This window comes from Sciurus carolinensis, chromosome 1, assembly GCF_902686445.1.
Source record: "Sciurus carolinensis chromosome 1, mSciCar1.2, whole genome shotgun sequence".
NCBI lineage: Eukaryota > Metazoa > Chordata > Mammalia > Rodentia > Sciuridae > Sciurus > Sciurus carolinensis.
Window position 1 is genome coordinate 10,676,752 of NC_062213.1, and position 24,021 is coordinate 10,700,772.

At 35.6% G+C, this 24,021-nt stretch overlaps 1 protein-coding gene across 4 annotated transcripts in view; it reads right to left on the reverse strand.

Annotated features, from left to right (window-relative positions):
* Efr3a (EFR3 homolog A) overlaps nucleotides 1-24,021 on the reverse strand; it is a 91,885-nt gene that overhangs the window by 55,416 nt on the left and 12,448 nt on the right. For 2 of the 4 annotated variants that reach the window (XM_047556023.1, XM_047556013.1), the window contains exons 2-4: nucleotides 8,013-8,089; nucleotides 5,254-5,381; nucleotides 3,901-4,051 (exon numbers count right to left, since the gene is read on the reverse strand). In XM_047556023.1, the coding sequence (XP_047411979.1) occupies nucleotides 3,901-4,051; nucleotides 5,254-5,381; nucleotides 8,013-8,089 (356 nt within the window). Of the gene's footprint in view, nucleotides 1-3,900; nucleotides 4,052-5,253; nucleotides 5,382-7,944; nucleotides 8,090-24,021 lie in introns of those variants that run through there. The other 2 variants (XM_047556032.1, XM_047556042.1) reach the window with 2 other exon arrangements.

The window sequence follows — 24,021 nt, forward strand, 5'->3', positions numbered from 1 at the left end:
AAATGGAATGCCTAACGTAAAGGGTTGGTGAAAAAGAACAGGCAGCACCATGCCTTGTGCATAACATATTTGCAGTAAAACATATGTCCTATTTTTTCCACTTAAAAATTTAAGTGGGGAATTAAATATGTTTCAAAAAAGACAAGAAAGGCAGGAGCAATGCAGTTTCTCACCCTAAATACTAGTAAAATTGGGTGATAAAACCTTTGCTGCAGGGACTATTCTGTGCACCACAGGATGTTCAGCAGCATTTCTCAACTCCTCAATACCCCTGTACTCCAACCTATACTGTATAAATTAAAAACATTTTCAGTACTTGCCAAATAATCCAGGGAGGGGAGAGAGGGAAGAGAGCTGTCCCTGGATGGGAACCACTGCTTTAGTGTAGTGGCTTTAGTGTAGTGAATGGTTTCAATGACTGGTTCTCTGGGGACAACTGTCAATGCTTACAGAAAATGGTTAAGATTAGCAGTAATGCTTGAAAAAAATGAGATGGGTCAACCAAATACAAGAAGAGGGAAAAAAGGAAAGCAATCTATGATTTCCTTAAGTCTTTTTTTTTTTTTTTTTTTGGTGCTGGGGATTGAACCCAGGGGCTTGTGCTTACCAGGCAAGCACTCTACTGACTGAGCTATCTACCCAGGCCGATTTCCTTAAGTCTTAATCCACAAAAATGACTGAGTACTTATACTGTAAAGAAGATAAGTTCTGGAGGAACACCTAGGATTGAACTGCCATATTAAATATGACACTACTTTACTAGGTCTTTGGAAGTTATTAAGCTGCAACTTCTTATATATAAAATGTTAATATTTTTAATCTTCAAGGGTTTCATCAAAATTAAACGACACAATATATTTAAGTACCTAGAGCACATGCTATTTTTTTTTTTATTTTTCTAAAAAGCTTAAACCAAAGTTGCATATTATCAACATTTATAATCACTGTGTACTATTATTTAAAAGTAAAACTGTTTATTCGCAATGTTAGAAACCAAACTTGCTTCAGATTTCAAAGATCTTTTAATTTCGGAATATCTGTATAGACTTTACTAGTTGAGCACCATTAATCTGAAAATTCAGTTACAGTGCTCAAAAAGTTTGAATTTTGGAGCATTTGCCATTTCAGATTAGGGATGTTCAACTTGTATTATCATATAGTGATACTAACATTACTTAATATTTTTATTTCCTTAATCAGTGTGCATACAGGTATACTGTATACTTTCCTATATTTGCAACAGTTTATAATAAAAAATGAGTAAAAATTTAAAAATACCTAACAAAGGAGATCCTAAATAAATGATATCTATTACTGTTTTACTGAGTTGGCACCAGCTCAAAAAGGCAAATGTCAACAATAAAATGTACAAAGATAATTAATATAAAAATATCAAATACGAAATTAAAATATTAAATCAATACCCATCATGATTGACAACATAAGGCACTCGGCACCACTAAAAAGTTAAAATTAGATTTCCAGGGAGTATTAGATAAATAATGTTGGTTAAGAAAATATAGTGTTTGATTTAATACAATTCACTTAAAAGTAGGTAACCTGGGATTTTTGTCATTTGCCCAAATAACTCATTAAAACAGTTCCAATGGCACTTGGGGCTGCAAGTTAAGAAACTCCTAGAAATGCATGCTAAATCTTTTCCCCAGTTATATCACCATTTCCCCTAAATTTTCCCCATCTAATCATGAAGGAAATAGATGGAGACTTCAGTAGCTCATTGCCTAAAACTAAGTCAATTACATAACTAAATGCATCTGGAAATATGCCATATCATACTAAGGGTTTCCAAATAAGGATTTGCATACTCTTGCTTTTTTAACAATCTACTCTTACCAGTAATAGTAACTAACAATGCTAGTCACTGTTCAAAAAATTTCATATGTATTAACTCAGGTCACACAATCATTTTATAAAATTAGAACTATATTATCCTTATTTTACAGATGAAACTCTGAGGCAAGCAGAGGTTAAATATCTTGCCCAAGACACACAGCTAGAGAGTTGTACAGCCATAATTCAAACCGAGGCTGGAATTCATGCTGGCAGTCACCACTTATACTTCCTCTACCTGTGTCGGAAAATAATCATGCACAAACAACACTATGTGATATATCATTCCACTAGCTGTTGATAAAAACATGCCTAGGAGCATATTGTATAATACATACATATTATAAAACATACAGTCCTCAGTAGGACTGAAGGTTATACAGTGAGACTGAAGGCAAGCTATGTAAGGTGACTCAGGAATGTAAGGTAAAAACAACAGAAAAAACGTTATCACTATATTTTATTTTCCTTTCCCTTTCCAACAAACTATGTATGGTTCAGGACAGAAAAAAAAAAGTGAGCATAGCAAAGAAAAATAGTTCAAAAGTAGTCGAAGAAGGAATGAAGATACAAACCCTGACTTTCGTGGTCAATTGATAATGAAAGAACAGAAAGAATAGCAATGGGACAGTTGAATATCCATATGCAAAATGTGGATGAAGCTGAACTCCTAACCTATAACACACACAAAAAGTAACTCAAAACAGATGACAGACCTAAAATATAAAACTCTTACAAGAAACCATAGAAGAAAAACTTTGTGACCTTGGATTAGGTAATAGTTTCTTGGATATGAGACTAAAAGACACAAAGGAAAAGAAGTGACAAAAGAAAAATTACACCAATTGGACTTCAGTTAATTAAAAACTTTAGTGACTAAAAGTACACTAATAAGAAAGTGGAAAGATGAACCAGAGAATCTGAGAAAATATTTCTAAATCATATATCTGATAATGGATTTGTATTAAGAATATTTAAAGAACTTTCAAAATTGAACAATAAAAAGACACTCCAATTAAAAAATAACAAAGGATTTAAACAGACATTTCTCCAAAGACATACAAAGCCAATGAGTACATGAAAAGAAGATTTTACATCATTAGTCATTAAAGAAATGAAAATCAAAACCATAATGAAATACCACTTCAGACCCTCTAGGATGGTTTTACTCAAAAGGACACATAATAACAGGTATTGGTGAGGATGCAAAGAATTTGGAACACTCATACACTGCTGGTGGGAATATAAAATGATGCAGCTCTGTGAAAAACAACCAGCTAACTTTAAAACCTAGCAATTATACTGCTAAATATAAACCTAACAGAATGAAAAAGCTATGTCCACACATAAACTTGTAAACAAATGGTTAGAGCTGCCAAAAAAGTCCAAACAATCCTAAACTAATGAATGGATAAGTCACAGTGTAGTGTATCTGTAAAATGGACTATGATGTCCTAAAAAGGAATGGAGTGCTGATGTATGCCATACCTGGGTGACCCTTCAAAACATTATGCTAAGTGAAAGATAAAAGACAAAAGGTTTCATGATGGATAATTCCATTTATTTTAAATATTGCAAGTATGAAAGTCCATAGAGAGAGTAAAGTAGATTAGTGGTTTCCAGGGGTTGGAGAAGGAGGGCATGGAGAGGTGGTGGATGTGCAACTCTATAAAAACAAAAAGTCATTCAAATGCATACTTCGTAAGGGTGAATTCTATAAAGCTGTTATTTTGAAAAACCATGAAACTCAAGAGAAGAACAAGATACAAAGTTAGTGCTATAACAGATAACCCAAGGCAAATAAGATGCCAGGTATCAATCCATTTATAGCAGAGTATTCCATTATGAATGGTGGATGTCACAGATTTTACCAAGAGTGATAGAAAACACTAGAGACAAAGTGTTCTAATCATATCTTCATCTACACTAGCTGTCCCAATGCCCTGTCCAAGGAACTGGCCTTTCCCAGGTGAAAACACTCTAAAGGGAGATTAATTTAGATATGCTAACTGAACTTAAAAACATTATCAAGAGAATAGTTTTACTCACAGAATTTGTTCCAAGAACCTGAAGCTTTGGTTCCCCTGATTCCAGCAGCTTTGCAACCATATGAAGAAAGCTTTCTACAAAGGGCTTGATGCTTTGAGAATGGCAGGCCATAAGAAGTTGGTCCAGCGCCTCCATAGCAATTAGAACATACCTAAATGTAGAGAAAAACAATGTCAAAGAGTCCTAGCTCTCTTAATTCTCCTAAGGGCTCTTCTCACTGTAATGATTCAAATAAACTTATTTGCAAGAATATAACACAAAAAGGCAAATTCAGCAACTTCTAACTGAAATGTTAATTCTCACACAGGACTAATGATCTTAAGAGATTATAAAACAGTCCTCGTGTTGAAGTATACAAAAACTACACAGTACTACTCCCATATTCTCCTCCTTAAAACAACTTTTTCAGACCTCCCTTTTTTTGTAATTTTTCTTTGTAAATATGGACACTTTTCAGGCTTTGAACTGTATTTATCTGTATATGACCCAAAAAATAGAAAAGCAATGTGCTTAAATTTCTGGTATGACCTACCTATATTTATAATGAGTACACAAAACAACCCTGGAAACAACAGAATAGTATAAGGAAATGTCTCATAAATTTTATTTTCCAATTCAACAGATTTTAAATCTTGTAGGTAACCTGAATTCAGTTTTTAGACAACTTTCCTCCAAAAATCAAAGTATGAAACTACCCATGCCATAACCCACTAAAATGTTCTAAGTGATAACAATGTGCAAGTCAGAAAGTCGACAGACCAGCTTGAGGACAAAATACTAAGAAACTAGGATGAAAAATGACGATATAGAAAAGCATTTATATTTTAAGATTGCAAAGTTATTACTGTTCAAGCACAGAGAATGGACTGAATGCTAGACCTTGATTTATAGGCAGCCATATACCGATCAGTTCCAAATCAGCATGCTTACATTTTCTTAATCTTGGGATCTAAGCCTAACATGATTCTTCCCTCTGAGAGGTAAAACTGAAGATGTATCAAAACCAGTTGTTAATAGGATTTGTTTTCAAATTAGACACTGATTTTTAGACACACACTACAGACCAACTAATCAGATTTCTACTATTTGGTATCAGAGAAATTCTAAAAATTAATGGATGCTGAAAATAATGGCAAATCTATTAAATAACATGAGTACATTCCTAAGAGCTGACCGCCAGAAAATATAAGCTAGTTATCTACATAGGTTTTATACATTTCCTTTATAATACCATAATGTTTTATCCTGCATACATTGTCTTTGCCTGATCAGATGGCACAATAATTTATAGGATAATTTAGCCAAGGAAGAATTTTGCAAAGACACTACATTAACAACAATTAGTTTCCTTACCCAGAACGATGTCTAACAACATCCCTGCTCAGCCTTTCTGCCAGGTAAGCACCTATTCGATCCAGCTTCTCTGGAGCAGATACTGCATAAAATGTCAATTTTTCCATATCAGCTTTAACAAGGCCATCCTAAAAACAATGACAAGTACACAGATTATTTATATTTTCGTGCTTAGTTTTTCTTTGTTTTTTTGGTTTCTGGTTTTCTTTTTTGTATTTTAAATGTTGCCTGTTTCACATTTTCCCTTTCTGGACTGGAAATTAATTCACATTTAAGCTGAGCCTTTCCAGGTATAATGTTCTCAGTTCTAATAATATTCACCACTCTGGATATATACAACTTTGAAAAAGTTAAAGAAACACCCCACTTAGGCAAAGAATTTAAATGGCCCTTCCAAAACAATGAATCAGACTCTTAACACTTTCCTTTATAGAACAATCAACTCAGTATGTAGGAAATCAAATATACTTAGTGAAAGATTTCAGACAAAATTTGCTTCAATTTAATGTTAAATCATTAAGCCTATACTCCTTTACACATCCAACAGTGACTATATGCTTTCCTTTAATGATTCAGAATCTGCTGATATCATTATAAAGTTTTGTAATTAAAAGGAGAAGGTATTCAGTACTTTATTAATCTATGTTTAGCTGATGTATTAAAAAAAGGAATAGCAACAGGTTCCTTATACAAAATTATAAAATGTCACTTCTCTCCATCCTCTGAAGATGACATGTATGCAATAGGTCTAATGATTCTCCCCACCCTCATACAACCTGAAGTAAATCACCACACCCAAATTTCTTGGCCAGACAGATATCGTTCAACTAACTATATGCTACTTAGAAGAAGTGGAGGAGGAAAAGGAGACAAGAAAATTACATTAGATGATGAATCTACAAATACAAATGTTATCAATGTGTTTTCAACTTCAGTTGGCCCCTCGTTCTCTGGGAATTCTGCTCTTTTCCTAGTGGCATCACTCCCTCCTAGTGTGCACCTACTCTACTCTGCAATGGAATCAGAGTCTGCACCTCTTGTGTATGGCTCCTTTCACTCAGCCACCTCAGCCTAGGGACCCTTCTCTAGTTCACTGAGATAGTACAACCTTCAGGTCTCAGCTTCCTCCAAAGAACCTTCATGGGGCTCATAGTGCTAAAAGAACATAGAGCAATTTAATCATACTTCCTTTCATTCATTGAACAAATACTAATTTAGTGCAAACTGTGTCCAGGCACTGAGATGGACACCAGAGAAGCCACAGTCAGCAAAGAACTGTATTCATTCACTCAGTCCTTAAGAGAACTTTATGAGATAGGTACTATTTATTACTTTCATTACCTAATAGAAACTAACAACTAGTAATTATGGGAAATTGTTTATTGTTCCCCCTCACTGCCATTAATGTGTAAACTGCATAAAAATCTTGCCTCTTCTTTAATCTATTTTACAGATTAAATGTTATTTGAATACTTGGCAAAGTAGTCTTTCCATAACCATTCTCCAGTTTACCTGTCATCACTCCAAGTGTCCAAAACGCCCACATTATCTACAAGTTAAAGTGGGTAAAGTAGACACTTTATCTGCCCTTCACATTCCTCCATACTCTGTCCTCTACCGTGCCTTTAGTAACTATGTCCTGGACTTTTCAGGGAAGTAATGATTTAAATATTCAATTTATTAACTAATATATATGAAATTTCAAATCAGAAATCACAGTCAACACTATTTCTATAATTAAGCTACAGGAACCTTCATTTTAAGTCTGAAGGATCAACTTGCTCTTGACCTCAAATATATCTCCTGCTTTCTAATGCCATTCCTCTTTTCCCTCAAACGCAATGAAGAGGTTATTCTCCTCTACCTCTCTACATGTGCTACAGAAAATCTCATTTCCTCTGAGAACACCACCTAGGGATAGCAACCTACAGTGTTATCCCCTTGACTTAGAGGCCATAATGTTATCCCTTGATTTAACTAGCATTTTACTTACTGATTTATGCACTGTGATTTAATATCTTCTATGTTTTTGTTTTGTCAGTCAATGTATGAAAAGCTCTATAAAGGCCTGTCTTTTGGATTTTTATATGCCACAAATTATTCAAGATTTCTGACATCTAATAGTATTTATGACTAACCTCCTCTCCATAGTTGAAAATTCAAACAGTTTTGATTAAAAATAATACATATGGACACTAAAGTTAACATTCCCAAAAGGTTTCCATATACTTGGCTACACTTTAAAATAAAGCAAATTCGGGAAATCAAAATGAAATGTTTTAACATTTTGTGTCCATATGTTTTTTAACAAGAGACTAAAGGAGTGTTAGAAAGTGTAAGGCAGCGTCAAACAAAATCACCCAAACCCAGCTGCTTTGAAACTAGTTATTGTCCCACATGCATGAGCTCATTGTAAGCAGAAAATCTTGTCATGTGCACAGTTGTGTCCTAAGCACATACTAAAACCCATCTGACAGTGCTTCATAAACTTTTGTTGTGTTGCTTAAACAGTATATAGAGTATCAAACATCATGCACCTTTCATCCCAGATTTGTGCCTAATCTATAAAAAAGATTGAGAAATAGATAAGCAAGCATGAGTAAACTTAAAATTAAAAAAAAAAAAAGTATAAAAGAGAGTAGTGTACGTGACAAGACATAGGGATAAAAGTAGAGATCAAAGTAGGGAAACCTTAAGGAGGTCAGCAAGGGGCGGAATGGGTCGCAAAAAGAAGGAGCAGTAGATGTAGATCAAATTACTTTTGGATCTTCAGGGAAGATGTTATCCACCAGGCGTTTGTATCGAGGACGCAAAGCAGAACAGCAGCAACACACTCCTGTTAAAAATTAAAAAAAAAAAAAAAAAAAAAAAAAAACTTACAGATTAATATTGTAAACTGACTCAGACATTCGTTTCTGAAATATTAGTGGTCTATTTCAAATATAGAGAAAATGTTCAAACTGCCACATATAGAAAAGGCATGCAAATACAATTAAGTTACTAAGTGAGAAAATTAAATTTCTTTTCCCTTCCCCAAAGACATGCAGCTGCTAAGAATTTGCACTAAGACCCTACCCCCAACCAAATTCATCCTATTAGGCAAATACATGGTCTCCACCGCCCTCGCAAGTATCTACATTCTGAGCTCCTCTCCTACTACTCTCTGAGCAGACCCACCTGTGTGTATAAATCCACTCTACTCCAGTCATAATGATCTCCCCTTTCTGATCCTAACAAGCTAGGTACCATCCTTGGATCTTCGATCTGTTTCTTCTGCCTGGAACATGCCCAAAGATCTTACCAGACTGTCACTTTCCTTAATTATTCATTTAAATCTCTCACCACCCTTACCTTGCTCTGGTTTTCCTATAGCACTCAACATATTAAATAATTTCCTGATTGTGTTTATTGCTTAGGACCTGCTTTCCCTCGCCAGGAAACAAGCTCGGGTAAAGGCAGGGATAATTGTTTTGCTCACATGTGAATCTAACACGAGGCACATAGTAGGCACCTAAATATTTGTAGAGTGAGTGTATGAATGCATGCAAGCAAGAATGAATTTGCACTGTGCCTACTTCAACAATGCCTTCCCTACTGCTCTTTTCTCTCTAATTTTACAATGTAGCTGTGACTGCACTTACCTATATTTTCTTATGTAACTTCCTATCATGTTCCCCACATCCTCCTGTAGCTACTAAGTAGGGTATTTACAGCCCAACTCTAGTAATGATTACAGTGATGCTGCCAAGAGCTCAAAGATACTGACTAAATATGTATATGTATGTATAATGTCCTAACATAACAAAACTTACAATCTCTGTTACTAATCACTCTTTATACTTTATAAAATTAACATTTCCAAAATAGCTTAATTTTTAAATAAACATTTTATTCTGTAAAAACATGTGAGAAAAGAATTAAATATGTATTCTTATGACTAAAATGAAAAAAAAAACTGAAGGATTTGAAACAAATATGGCAAAGGACATATGTCTAATTTATAAACCCTTTATAGAAATATGACCAACAAATATATAGGAAAAAAGATGATCTAGAAGACCTGGGGTCAGTCCAATTCTTTCTCTTAATGGTTATATGACTCGGGCAAAGCATATCAAGAATGATAAGTGGACCTATAATCCCAGCAAACTTAGGAGACTGAGGCAGGAGGATTGCAAGTTCAAGACCAGCCTCAGTAACTAAGCAAGGCCCTAAGCAACTTAGCAAGACATCTCAAAATAAAAAATAAAAAGGGCGGGGGATGTGGCTCAGTGATTAAGTGTCCCCGGGTTCCCATGATTTATGAAACTAGTATGTGTAAGTGTGCATTTATAAACCAAAACATGAAATGAGAGAACATTTGAACCAGAAAAGAACTTGGAAGCAGAACCCTGCTACCAACTTAATATAATCTCTCCAGACTTCACTTTCCTTATCAAGTATGTATCATCCATTCATGCAGTCATACACCAATTGTCAACTAAGTGCCCAGCACAGGTCAAAACAAATTAAAACAGAGTCCAGATTTGCAATAGACTGGAACCACTAAGACAGTGATAAAAGTAAGTCAGAATTAAGATTTAAACAGTATTTTTCATGATCATAAAATAGTGTATATGCATTAACATTTCCAGCAATCAAGGGTTTATTATCATTACTACTTTACAGAAGCATTACAACAAAACTAATCAAGTAACTTGTACAAAAATGGACACGTTTCTGTGTCTACTACACCTAATAAAAAAATACATCAGATAAATATTAACATTGGCACTAAAATTAATTAAAATCCATTATGTATTCAACAGCTTTCACAAGCTCTGAGGTATCACAATAATGAAAAAGGCTTATAATCTGATAAGATTCAAGTAAATACTATGCTAACATTAATGCAAGGTCAAATACAGTAAATTCATATTATTCTCATGACAAAAAATATCTGCCAATGGGGCTTAAAAGCAAGTCCTAAAACTTCAAATTTCCCATCAGAATGGCAAACTCTTATTTTCAGTGAGAAGATTCTTAATAAGCTACTTAGACTCACTTACACTGACATTTTCTGATATTACACACTGCATTTAATTTAAAGGAGTTTAAAAAATAAAAGTGAACTTGAAATGCAAACAACATCCAAGAAGTTTAGGTCTACTGAGGAAGACATATGAACAAAAAGCACAATGTCCAACAGGCAGTCCAGCGCTAAAGAACACTGACCTTGGAGTCAGATCTGAGGCGAGACCAAGGACTCTCACTTCCAGCTCAGCAGGCAGCTCCCATCGTCTTACTACTCCTAAGTTTCCTCACCATGTAAAAATGCCTTCTCCAGAATAATTGCAAAAACTAAATCAAAATGTACTTAAGGTTCTCATTAAGTAAGCATTCAGTAAAATGGCAGGTATAACCAATAGTGAAGTAAATATAGTATTACAACTACAGCAAAGACAAGGAGATGGAGGGGGACCTTTAGATAGTACTCCCAAAAGTGCAAAAACCTTTGCTGAAAAGTAGTGACTTAAAACTTGAAATAAATTTCATATGTGATTCATAACAACCCTCGAGCACCACTACCAGTAGGGTAACTGCTGTATTCTCATCACCACTTGCGCAGCACTAAGGACTTTACAACATCGTTCACTTACTCCTAGGACACCTCTCTAAGGGGGTTTGTTTCAATGCCATTTAATGAATGAGGAAACAGGCCGATTTGCTCAATACCTCACCAACATTAATGATCCAAGGAGCTGCAATTCCATCCCAGATCTGATGACTTCAGAGGGCAATTCCCACGCTAAATTACCGAGTACCAGAAAAAAAAAAATTTTTTTTTTTAACAAATCATGACCAATGAATCTGATTGCAAGAATGTGTGCACCTAAAAGATGAGAACTACACTCGCCATATAGGGAAATGAATGATCACAGAGCTTCTCAGGAAGGCCCCAAACAAAACAAAACAACCCTTGCCCACTAACTATAAATAAAAAGCTATCCACCAAAAAGAGGACATGTGACATTAGGTTAAAGTACTCAATTTACTCATTTTCATCTAATTATATCAAAGATAATGTAAGATTAAAATGACTATAGCAGTAATAATCACAAAAAGAATTACTCTATAAACAAGAGAATACTGTACTTATAAGCATTACAAGAACATGTAAAATAAAATCACTGGACCTACTCAGGTATAAAAATGGCGTTGACTCCCCTGGTGAAGTGAATTCATATGGTTTTTCGAGTTCGGCAGCAGGTACCTGAACATAGTCCTTCATGCTGTTTGAGACTATTTTCTAGTTGATCTCCTGCTTCTAGATCCTTTTACCTACTGTTTAGGAAGGGTCTAGTTCACTTTACTTCTAATTAATTAGCAGAGGGCACTAAAGTACTGTCACTTATCTAACTTGTTGACATCAAATATGAAGCTATCATGAACTTGATAATATACATATCAAATTCTGCTAGCAAGGCCAATTAGCTTAAGAAAGACACTATTAAAGTACTAGTATTGCTAGTTTAAAGACAGTAGGTTTTCATATAATTTGAAGGTCAGCCTACTTCTTTCCCTTAGAGCAGTTTGTATTCCTCCTATCCTAAGACCCCTTCCAACAAACTCACTTTGCACTCTAATGCTGTCCTATTTTCAATCTCTTCTCGATTTTTTCTCTGCCACAGAAAAAAGAGAATAAAAGAGCCTCAAGTAGTTAGCAAGTCTAAGCAGTGAATTTTCCCTTAAATTTAATTTTAGCACATAAAGGGAGAAAGCCATTTTTCTCTGCCCAAAGCATGTGGAATCTGGATCCCTGACAGACACACCAGGAGAAGAGGTAGGAAGGCTCAAGCAGGATGACTACGGGGGGAAAATAGAACTCAAGCACAGATGGAGAGGGAAATTATGACCAAGAAAAGTGGCAGGCTGCATATTCTAGTAGTGTAACAGGTTCAGGAGCAATCTGACTTAAAAAGTGAAGAGGAAAATCCTACTGCCTATTGCTTATGGTAAGGAATACTAAACATAATATAAAAAGGTGCTTTGAATGTAGAAGTCACCTAGAAACACTTTAATTTTTTTAAGTAAATTTTACATACCCCTAAAAGATCCATTTCTTCAACAAGTCATCCCCCCAAAATATCTTCTCTTTAGCAACCTTAACATCATTCTCATGTAGATTCAGAGATGTATCCAAGTCCAGCGAGGAGTGGCATGCATCAACCTCTAGAACAGGAAGCAACCCAGTCTTTGATGGGGAAGGATTAGAATTCATTTCCAACCCTTCTGGCTCAGAGGCATTCACAGGACCTGAGCACCTGCACAGAGAACCTGGCAGCTGAACTGAGAGTATGGATTGGGTACATGAGCACAGAAAAATGCCAGAAAAATTCTGCATAATGAGAACCACCATGAGGACTTCTGGTCTGTGATAACATTAGCTTTTGTATGCAACTGTGTAAGTTTGGGAACTAGGATAATTTTAAAAGACCTCTTTTTAAATACACAAATTTCACTTTCAGTTATGATATCCAATGAAAATTTAAATCTAAGTGCAAATATTAATGTCTCCCAAATGCCACCATGCCACTGGGTACTTGGGATAAAGTTATGCTCCCAAACAAAAATGCTGTTGGCAGCACTGTGACTGGAGTTGAAGCATGCTTAGACTCTATTTTGGAAACTGACTATATAACTTTGATTAGGTTTGTTTCATCTCTAAAAGAAGAAAACAAACAGCATCCACACCTTCTATGTAGCAATTATATTATCTTGTTTAATTTTTACATGTAATATACTGGAAATTCACTGACATAATGGTGACCGAACTTTATACTTCTAAATGGGAATGGCTATGATTACTGGATTGGGTCCTTTATGTCCTCTTCATATATTTCCATCATAGCACCTATAACAATTTATTGCATTTATTCATACACTTGTCTGTCTGTATCACCAGAGGTAAGTCCCTCAGATGCAAAGCCCACATACTTTAGAAACCATGTCTGGTTTCTAGCAGAGGTTACAAAACTCTGTTTCTTTCCTTAAATAAGGACACAAAGGTCACGAATACATAAAATGAATTTAACGTTTGTACCTATGTGCTACAAAAATCAAATAATGATAAAGTACATCACTGATCATGAAACATTAAGTAAATGCCAGAACAATATGACTTCGTGAACAAATAGATGACAATATCAATTGAATCATTTTTAATAATTCATGTTTTATTTTTTGACCTAGTAGAGGCCTGAAGAGAGAAAGACCTTTGTACAGGAAGACTTTTAAAATTCATAACTTCAAGAATTCTAGCTCTCAGATGTCCAAAACCCTTCAAAGTTTATTTCGCTTATATTCCCTTCAAGGTTAAAATTAAAAGTCAAGTCACTCATTCACTTAGTGTCAGAACAAGACATTCACTTCAGACAGACAAAAACATTAGCAATATAACATTTTACACACATGCAGAGCCTATGACATGGGTGCTCTTTCTATACCCCAACATGTGTAATGACACTGTGCCAATAACTATAGGAATCAAAATGGCAACGATCTACTTGACACGGGTTTAAAAATTAAGTTATAAAACAAAATTTGGACATTCAGGGACAAGAGATAGCCAATGTCAAATGACCACATGGCCACAGAAGTTCATAACAGAGAGAACTAAGTGAAGAGCGGCTTTGCTAGGAACAGGGGACACAGTGGAGCACTGAGGGCTGCACTGAAGAACCAGCAGGCCTGGAGGAGGAGGACAGAGCTGGGAAGGCAAAGCAGGAGCACAGTGACCTGGAACACTGCGAGCATCACCCAGGGGGACGGCCCACGAAAAAAGCAAAACGCATACCGAGGGACCCAGATCTTCCACAGAAACGTGGGAAGTTCCCAGGGGAAGCATGAGAGGAGTCTGGTGACTAATTAGATATGGGGTCAAAGGAACGGGAACAAAATAGTCTTATCTTCAGGAAAGTGCTCCTTTGAAAAGGATTTTAATCCATTAGGAGAGTATTTTATTACATGATTCCTTCCACATGTAATGTATACCATCTCTCCTTTCATTCTCAATTTCACTACCTTTTTTTTTAATTCCTAGGCACATAAACCTTATGGAAAAGAGGACAACAAAGCAATAAATGGAATTAAAGCTCTAATTCTGTTTAGAGGATGGCCTTTCCCATGCTGTACACTAGATATAACAAACAATACTCCATACATCTTCCCAAACTATTCTGAGATACTATATTAATAAAAAAAAAAAGGTTTTTTTTTTCCACTTTTTTTTAGAATCAACTTGTGATTGGTTATATTCAACAAATAATTTTCCCAGGATTACAATTTGTAATAAAAAAGTATTAGATGCTAGATACCTCCTACTTAAAGGTAGTTAACTTATAGCTTTATACCTAGATTTAACTTTACTGTACACCATCATGCTTATCTGAAAAAAATTAAAATATTGTTCAGCAGAGTTACTCAAAGACAAGAGCAATAAAATACAGGATAATCCTGGCTTTTAGAAACATCATTCAGAAAGATTTCATTTGAAAACTTTCTGCAATCATTATTTGGAAAAAGCTTAATACAAACACTAAAATTGGAAAATATAATTCCCTATTTACTTCAGCTGATGCTGCCTTAGTCCACACACAAATAAGAAGCAATCCAGTGAATGACACAGAAACCAGATCTGTAACCATGTAAGAAAAGTATTCAAACCTCTGTGCCACCACCACAGGACACTGAATGCAGTTCATCCTATTTCTGAGACCAAATCCCTTGACACTGCATGTCACAGACCATCTTTAAATGAGCTCAGGCGGCAGAGTCTTGGCAAGGAGAATACACCACACCTCTGTCCGGATCTCCGAAGGTGAGTAACCGGATGATACAGAACTGAAAACTGAAATATATGAGTCCCTTTTTTTAACATATAAAATATTGACTAATGTCCTTTACAGTAATACTAGTAATAGAATGATGCCAGAATTACAAGAAAAGTTAGCGTTTTCTTTATGTGTGGTTGTTTTTGAAGATAGTATATAAGCACTGACTTTCTTCTTAATCCAAACCACTCTAGTGCTATTACTTTTCTGAGGGAGAGAGGTGACTATGTAATGATCTAGGGCACAGCTTAAAAAAGAGCTTAGGAATCATGATTTAAAGGGAGAAAAACAGGAAGGCAAAAGACAAGCAAATCAGACTACACGATTTATGACGGAACTCAGAAAGTAAAAGACTAAACACCAGCACATTTTAAGAGTCCTACTGATACCATTGGTTATTGGTGATGAGTTCTGCTTTCTCAAATGCTGAAGTATAACACCAGAGAAGCATGCCACGGCAAGCATACAGAGCAGGTTTAATTTAAAGGTAGTAACATAGAAGTGGGGCCTTGGCTGGTATTCTGGTATCCCAAGACGTGAGAGCACACTGCCCTTTTTACAGATTTAAAGTTTCCCTGTTCTTCTCCTCACTCCCAGCTTCTCTTCTTCCTGCCTACCTGTCTAGGCCCAGGGGACATTAATTAGCAGTAATTTTGGCTTCACTACCAAAAGACAGTTTAACAAAAATACTGACAAAAACTTTAAAAATATTTTTTAAATCCCTTAATCTTCAAAAGGATATGTAATGTCCACTTAGGGAAAGTTGGCAAACTCCAGCCATCTCTGGAGTATATCTCAACCAATTAATACCTTTAGCACCTTCTGTAAGAATTTAACTTTCAACTTCAGGGTTAACTTGGTAAAGTACACAAAATAGTAAAGCGAGTCAAAAATACAGCAATCTTTAGCTTTAAAAATAAAGTATATATTCAACATCTGGTGACAATTTAATTTGATAGAAAAAAAACAAAAACCAATTTACAACTTTCTCATAAGTTTTGCTCATAAGCTGTGTATTTCTGTGAAAGACTTTTATTAAACAAACTAAACAAATTATCATGTGACATCACAGAATGTTGTTACATGCCTTTTTAATACTGTTTTTGTTATATGGATGGGTGGACATAAATTAATAGCCCCATAGTTTTAAGATTATCACAGTTCTTGGGCTTTATTTTTTCATGCCATGGCTGGAGAAGAGTCACACTGTTTGGAGGAACTGGTCTAGTCCCCTGTCCTTATCTTTCCTAGAGAAGACCTCTGCTACAGTACATAAGAGGAAAAGTGAATTATTTTTTGGTGAGTCTAACAGGAACTGAGCATGCCCTAAGACAAATTCCAAATCTGCACCACCTACACAGGGCACAGCACACAGTGAAAACTCAGTATCTCTGTACTGAAGGAATGAACAAATAAAGGAATGCTCAAAGGTTTCTCTCTCAGAGTTTCCTTCTGTCCCACTCTTCCTGTTCTATGTGATAAGCACATTTGCAGCTGGAAGCCTGTCTCTACGTGACCACTACAAAGTTACTGAAGACCAAGACAATGTGCACAGGTTGCAAAACTCTGGGTGTTTGTTCTGTTGACCTGGAATGTCCCCTTCGATATACTAGTGAAAGGTCTAGATTTGAGAGGAAAGCACTACCTTTGATGGACAAAGGTCAAGATGCAATCTCCAATCCAGCTTTACTAGTTGATTCCAAACTCTGAAAGGGACTGCTACCATCTAAAAATCAACAATATATGTGCCTCAGAAATATATCTGATTGGGAAAAATACTTATACTCAATCTCAGTTATTCTTTTAACATGCACTTAGTGAGGCCTATCATCCCCCAGGCACTATGCTAAACGTGTGTGTGCCTGTTTTTGAGTAAGAGGGTAAATACAGGCCACAATCCTCCAGCCATTAGTAACTCAAGAGTTGGTGGGAGAAGATAATCACACACAGAGAGAATTGTAACTGGGCAGTAACAACTATGACAAAAAGCAGGTTGCTATGGAACAAGCACAGAAGAGAGAATCCTGGGAGGCACATATTTAAGGAACGATCAACCTCAGGAGAAAATGAAAGAGAAAACATCTGAAGAAGCAGAAAGACAACTATAGAGTGTTTGGGAAAAAAAAGTTTTTCAAATCCTGTCCTTTTTCTACACAACTATCAACCAATCACATGGATAGGAGATATAGGGGCTTTTAAAAATGCTCCAGAAATAAGAAAACAGCAGAAAAATAAATTAAGAATATTTTTAAATGCAAGTAAACATGAAAATATGATTTTATAGTTATCTAATTTAAAATATCTAGATGGACCAAACGTTTTGACCAAAAATAAAACAACGGCAATTTCTGAATAGTTAGATTGAAAATCACCATTCTATAGAATCTACATATGATGTGGGGGACTGCAGAGTTTAAGATTATAGCTTCTTGAAAAGAGTAAGTACGAAATGTCCCTTACACGAATCTACTAATGTATTTGATCACTATTTTAATCAGCTTTAGAAAGATAAGTTTTCAACCTACAATACAGAATTTCAACTATATTTTAAAATTTTTGAAGGAGAAAATAATTGATTAGAATGAAACAATAGAAAAAGGAAAACTCTACTAAAATAAATAACTGAAGGAAAAAAAACTGTCTATAGAAACCCCACCATTTGGCATTTGATGCTGAACATATGAAAAGAGGAGTGATTCTTCCCAAAGGATCAAGACTGGGTCTTATTCTAATAATAGAAATAGTAGCAGAAGTTCCACTTTTGAAGAGTTCTTCCAAGACAATCAAACTACATTCTGACCACTAGTCAACCAATCAAAGCAGGTTTATGATGTACCCCCTACATGCAAGGTGCCAGAAATACTAGATTGTGCATCTTCAAGAAGTTCCCAAACTACATAGATAAAATTTTAAATATTCTATATTTTATATCCTTGCCAACAATTTTAAGATTATAGTTGCAAAATTATTGTCAGTAATATTTGGGAAACTATGATGAACAAGTTCTAAAAGGTTGAGAATTCACAGGTTAAAGTAGTTTTGTTTACGTCTATTCTTTAATTTGTTCCTGTCTTTTCATGAGGCTAGGACTATTATTACATCTAAATATAAGGTTGCAAATCAACATCAACACAATCTTTAACAAAATTATGGAACACACTGAGCAATGGTTTATGGATTATTAGTTAAATCCATTCTGGCCACTATGTCAATGTCTTAATACATTTTTCATTGTGTATGTGGATATGTGGGTATATATGTGCACTCCATCTTAATGTTGAGGCCTGTTCACTTCTATGTCTGAAACCATACTGAAATCAATTAATCAACTAACAGAACAGTATTTAATTTCTCATGCAGTATTTTTCAGACTAGGGAATAAGAAGACACCAGGGTCAGAGTTCTCAAGTTTGGGAAAGAGTAACTCATATACAATTTCTAGTCACTGCCACAAAGCTCTGAATTTAGCCCTTTCACTTAAAAAGGGCTGGGGACAGGGATAGTAGTAGAGCACTCCTGGGTTCAATCCCCGTACCAGAAAAAGAGAAAGAAAGAAAGGGAAGAAAGGAAGAAAGGAAAAAAGAAAGGAAGGAAAAACTCCCCCTACCCCTCGTCTCCTCCCCCGCCTCCTCTCATTTTTGTTCCTGGCATTGAACCCAGGGGCACTTAAACCACTGAGCCACATCCCCAGCCCTTTTTTATATTTTATTTAGAGACAGGGTCTCGCCAAGTTGCTAAAGCTGGCTTTGAACTTGAGATCCTCCTGTCAGCCTCATGAGCCACTGGGATTACACACTTGTGCCACCACACCCTGTGCGCCCTTATCTCTTTCAAAGTATTTCACTTTCACTTGCTTTCCTTTCCATAGCCCAACAGGTAACTCTCCTCTTTCATTTAGAAGAAGGGAACAGTAATCCTGTCTCCTAGCACACCAGTTACTTGCCAACTGCAGAATAACATGCAAGAAGAAGTGGGTCACACCACAATATGTATCTGGTGTTGCTTTCGCAAATCAGTAGCTTTCACTTAGTGTACCTTAAATCAGATCATTCATTCATTCATTTATTTATTTACTTTTTTTGGTAATAGACTGAACCCAGGGGCACTTGACCACTGAGCCACATCCCCAGCCCTTTCTTCTTTTTATTTTGAGACAGGGTCTTATTAAGTTGTTCAGGGCTTCCTAAATGGTTAAAGCTGGCTTTGAACTTGTGATCCTCCTACCTCAGCCTTCAAGCTGCTGGGATTACAGGTATGTGCCACTGCATCGGGCAACACATCAGATCTTAAGGTTCCCATATGGAGACCAATTCTAGGTACTTGTTTAAAAATCTTCTTGCCTAGTCTACACCCCTAACACAAAATGATCAAATTAATGGCCTAAAACAATGCAATAGTGTTCTTTACATTTATATATGAGAACTGACAAAACAATTGCCTCCTCTCAATTTCTACAACTTGCCAATACAGTAAATTGCCTACAGTCTTCCTAAGTTGCTGAGGTTGGCTTTAAACTTGCAATCCTCCTGCCTCAGTCTCCTGAGCAGACTCCTCAAAATTTTTGAAGATCTTGTACAAATAAATGGGTTAAGTCTGGACTTTGCAATCAATGTGAATGTCTGAATAGAGCAGCAACATGATGACAACAGTGCAATTAAGAAATCTGTGTCAAAGGACCAAAAAGAGTACTCAGTAAAAATAAATCTAAAATAATCATGTTACAACTATGAAGGAAAATGCAGAATCAAGGACAAAGGTACAGAGATCTTTTGGTTAAACCTGGTTTAAGTCAACTGTACCAAAAAGTATAAAATATATTTAAGTCAGCTAAAGAGTAAATTTTTTAAAAATATAATCATATTTGCAGACTTCTATTAAAATAATTTTCATCAGTTTAATTAGATGCTTATTAAGGTTATTTCTAAGTACATAAAATTACTGAAGAGGGTACACAGAAATTAATCCTGTGGTATAAAAAGCTATTAATTCTATTTTGATAACAAATCTCTACACCGGTCTTCAGCATTCATGAGAAACAATCTAATAAAAGTATTTTTTAGGAGACAAGAAGAGCTGTCTGAACAGCAACATTTTTAGCAAGATACACCAATTACAATAAAGTACCAGAGACTTAGAATGCAAGTTATAAGTAAAAACTGCTCATCACTGTGCTACAGAGTGTGAATTTTTAATTACTCAAAGAAAGAAGAAACTAAATTACCAATGCCTATTTCCAAATCTACTTCATATATCTTTTACTTCCTACTGTCACTACTTCTTGGTAAGTCAAAGATACTGCTTCTTAACAAAAGTTCAAGAGACAGTTTGGTGAAAAGCAATTCCTCACGCTGTGCACCAGCAGTGAAAGTTAAAATAAGCTGCTCTGACTCAGTTAGCTAATATTAGTGCCCAGTTTCCCTAATGTTTATGCTTTGGTACTTCCCTTCAGAAATTAATTTGTTATGCAGGTGGCAAGAAAATCTATTTAAGTTCCTGGTGAAGATAACATTACACTAAAACCAGAAGAATGAATGTTTACGGTTCAAATCTAAACACACAATAATAGGTCTTTATTCTTCCAGAGGAGACATCTGAATGTCTAGAAGTAAAAATAAAGAAAAACCCTGACATTCCCCTACATGCTGTTGAAAAGACTATGAAGTTTACATAAGGAAAAATGAACACATTAGAAGGAATATGAGTATAAAACATTTTTGTATCACACACTGGGAATAGAAAATATTATTAATATAGTGTCCTCAATTAAACAATTTGTAAGATGCTTCATTCAGAATATATCTGCAAAGTCCCAAATACTTACTTTTTCATTCTAACACAATATTCACATTTCAAGTACTTACACTTAGGTACATGGACGTTTGGTCTTAGTAAAAGACAAAGCAACTATACAGAGAGAAGAACCTTGTTTTAATAAAAAGTGGATAGATAATATGCGTACCAGGAGTGAGACAGTGAGATAATATGAATTCCTTGTGAAAATGAAATTTATTTTAAGTTATGAGACAGAAAGTTCAGCAATTTCAAACAAGTTGTATAAAACTGGGCTGGTAAGTGAAGAAACAAACTATTGAAACAGAAAGACAAGAGTGTGGGGGGGGGGGGCAAGAGTATAATCATATTCCTGGAAAACCAGGGCAAAAAATCAGAACAAGTGGGAGAGGTATGAGTTGTCAGGCTCAAGTATATCAATTTGTGGTCACTGGAGGATTAAAAAGAGAAGTTAAAAGTAAAGTTGATTTTTAAAAGCAAGAGACAACTGTGGGGGCTGAGTGTGTTCCCTAATCAAAAAGGAAAAAAAAAAAAAAAAAAAGCTGACATGCTAGCCCCAATTCCTCTTACTTGCAAATAAGGGATTTATAAATGTAATCAAGTTAAAATGGAGGTCACACTGGATTAGGGCAGGCCTTAAATTCAAAAGCTGTTATTCCTATACAAAGAAAGAAAAATATGGAGACACACAGGAAGAACGCCCTGTGTGTGTTATCTATACCAATTTTTATTAAGAAGAGGGTATTCTGAAGAAGGGAGGACAACTGCCAATCAAGGAACTCCAAAGACTGCCAGCAAACACCTGAAGCTAGATGAGGCAAGGAAGAATTCTTCCTCTGAACCTCAGGTGAAATTCAATGGCCCTGCTCAAACCTTGATTTAGGATTTCTGGGCAGCAGAACTGTGAAAAGAAAATATTATTTTCTTAAGTCACTTAAGTTTGTGGTTCACTGTGACAGCAGCTCTAGAAAACCAATCCAAGTTAAGATTTCATATAAGATACAGACCAGTAAACTCTCTATTTAATAGATATGTACCACACTGAAATTGACTCAAATGTCAAAAAGACTTATTTAGGTCAGTCCCCAGAGAACTTAATTCATTCCTTGCTATTTCAGTCAATCAACCTTAAGCACTCCTTTCCCATCTCAATAGTAGAATACAAAGTAACTGAAATAAGGAAATGAGGAATTCTTCCTCAATCTACCAATTTGTTTCAAGTGCTTCACTTAAGTTTAGATTAATAGATGTTTGGTCTCAGTGAACTTATACCATCAGTTCACATCAAAGTTCAACAAATGAGCATGATTTAAAAATTAAAATGTTGTTATAAGTAAAAAAATCCTTTTCACTTTCATATCTCAAATACACTTGTTAATACCACACACACACATACAAAAATTATATGCTGAACTTCTAACTCCTAATGCGATGGACTATGACCAGATTTGGAGCCAAGGTCTTTGCAAAGGTAATCGAGTTAGGGTAAGATGATTAGGGCAGACCCTAATCCAATACAACTGGTATTTGGAGGCAGACACATACACAGGACTGTAGACAGATGGACTTCTCCAGTCAGGCAGAGGCCAAGAACAGACCTTGCCTCACAATCCTCAAAGGAAACAATTCTGCCAACACCTTGATTTCAGACTTCCAGCCCCCAGAACCATGAGACAATCAATGTCTACTGTTTACCACTCAGCTTGTGGTCCTCTGCCATAGGCAGCCCAGATAAGCTAATGCATCAATCAATAAATGCAAGTGTCTGACAGAGGCACAAATTTTGGTTTCAAAGTTCAAAATGGAAAACCTGAAGACCCAGAGATCACTAATAGCTATAGGACCCAATCTACCACTCATCTGCCAATCTCATTCTTTCCAAATGCATTCAAGAAATGTTTTAGTGTTGACTACGTGCTGGATTTTATCTTGCTTAATCTTCAGAATCACCCTATGAGGTAGGTACTACTTAGGGAATCAGAAAGGTAAAAGTAAAAAAAAAAAAAAAAAAGTAAAAAAAAAGTAAAAAAAAAAAAAAAAGAAAGGTAAAAGTAATTGGTGCCAGATTGCCCAGCTAGAAGTGGTAGATCAATTTAAAAACTTGTGCTCTTAACACTTTGTATATTACACTGCCTTCCTGAGATGGCACTTTTTTAAAAATCTGAACTAATTTGGAGACTAAATCAAGATAGTCAAAATATTTTGCAGCTGCCAAAAAAATGATACAGATTATCACCATTCACTCTCCTGAGGTTAAAAAAAAAAAAAAATCAAGTATGATTCTAGAGAACTACCTGAGAAACCTTCACATTACAAAACTTACCACCTCTAGAAATTATCTTCTTTTCCTATATAGGTTACTCTGAACTCTAAAATCTTCCTAAAAATAAAAGAACATGTATCAAAGAAAAGAAGCCTTAGTTTGGTTGTTAAGAGTGCCTCTCCAGGAAGTTCCTGGTAAACTCCCAACATATCAGCCACAGTAGCAGATGCAAGAAGCACTGCACCTTCCTTACCGCATGCCCACTTGGGAAAGGCGAAGCACTCCACCACTTTATAAGGCCGTGGTCAAATGGCCATCACCACCCAGAGTCTAGGATGTCTTAAAAGTTTTCCCATGCAGAGAGTGCACTGTGAGTTCCAGCTTGCATGACACAACACTCAGGTAAGAGTGTCCCAACTAACAAGGAAAATACTGGATGTACTTATCGAATTTTTCATAAAATTCTGTACCCTTATGCAAGCTTCAGTTTTGAAGTCAAAGGCCCATTTTACATTTTGCAAAGAGAAGGTGGGAATCCTCTTGAGCATGCAGGAAAACTCCATTTAATTCTCCCCTGCCACATGAAAAACACATTTAACTTAATTACAGGAATCTGATACAGGATGCTTTCAGGTTTTTAAACATAAAAATGCATTACATAAGTGTAAAAATTCAGAGATTAAATTCTCTAACAAGAAGGCTTAAAAGAACTGGAATTTAAGAATCTTTCATTTTGTCTACTGAATCCAAATCTAGGGGGAAAGAAAGGTGCAAAATCTGGGAATTTATATTTCCAATAACTGCTCAATTAACTACTAAAGTTTTTGTTGAACATAAAAATGA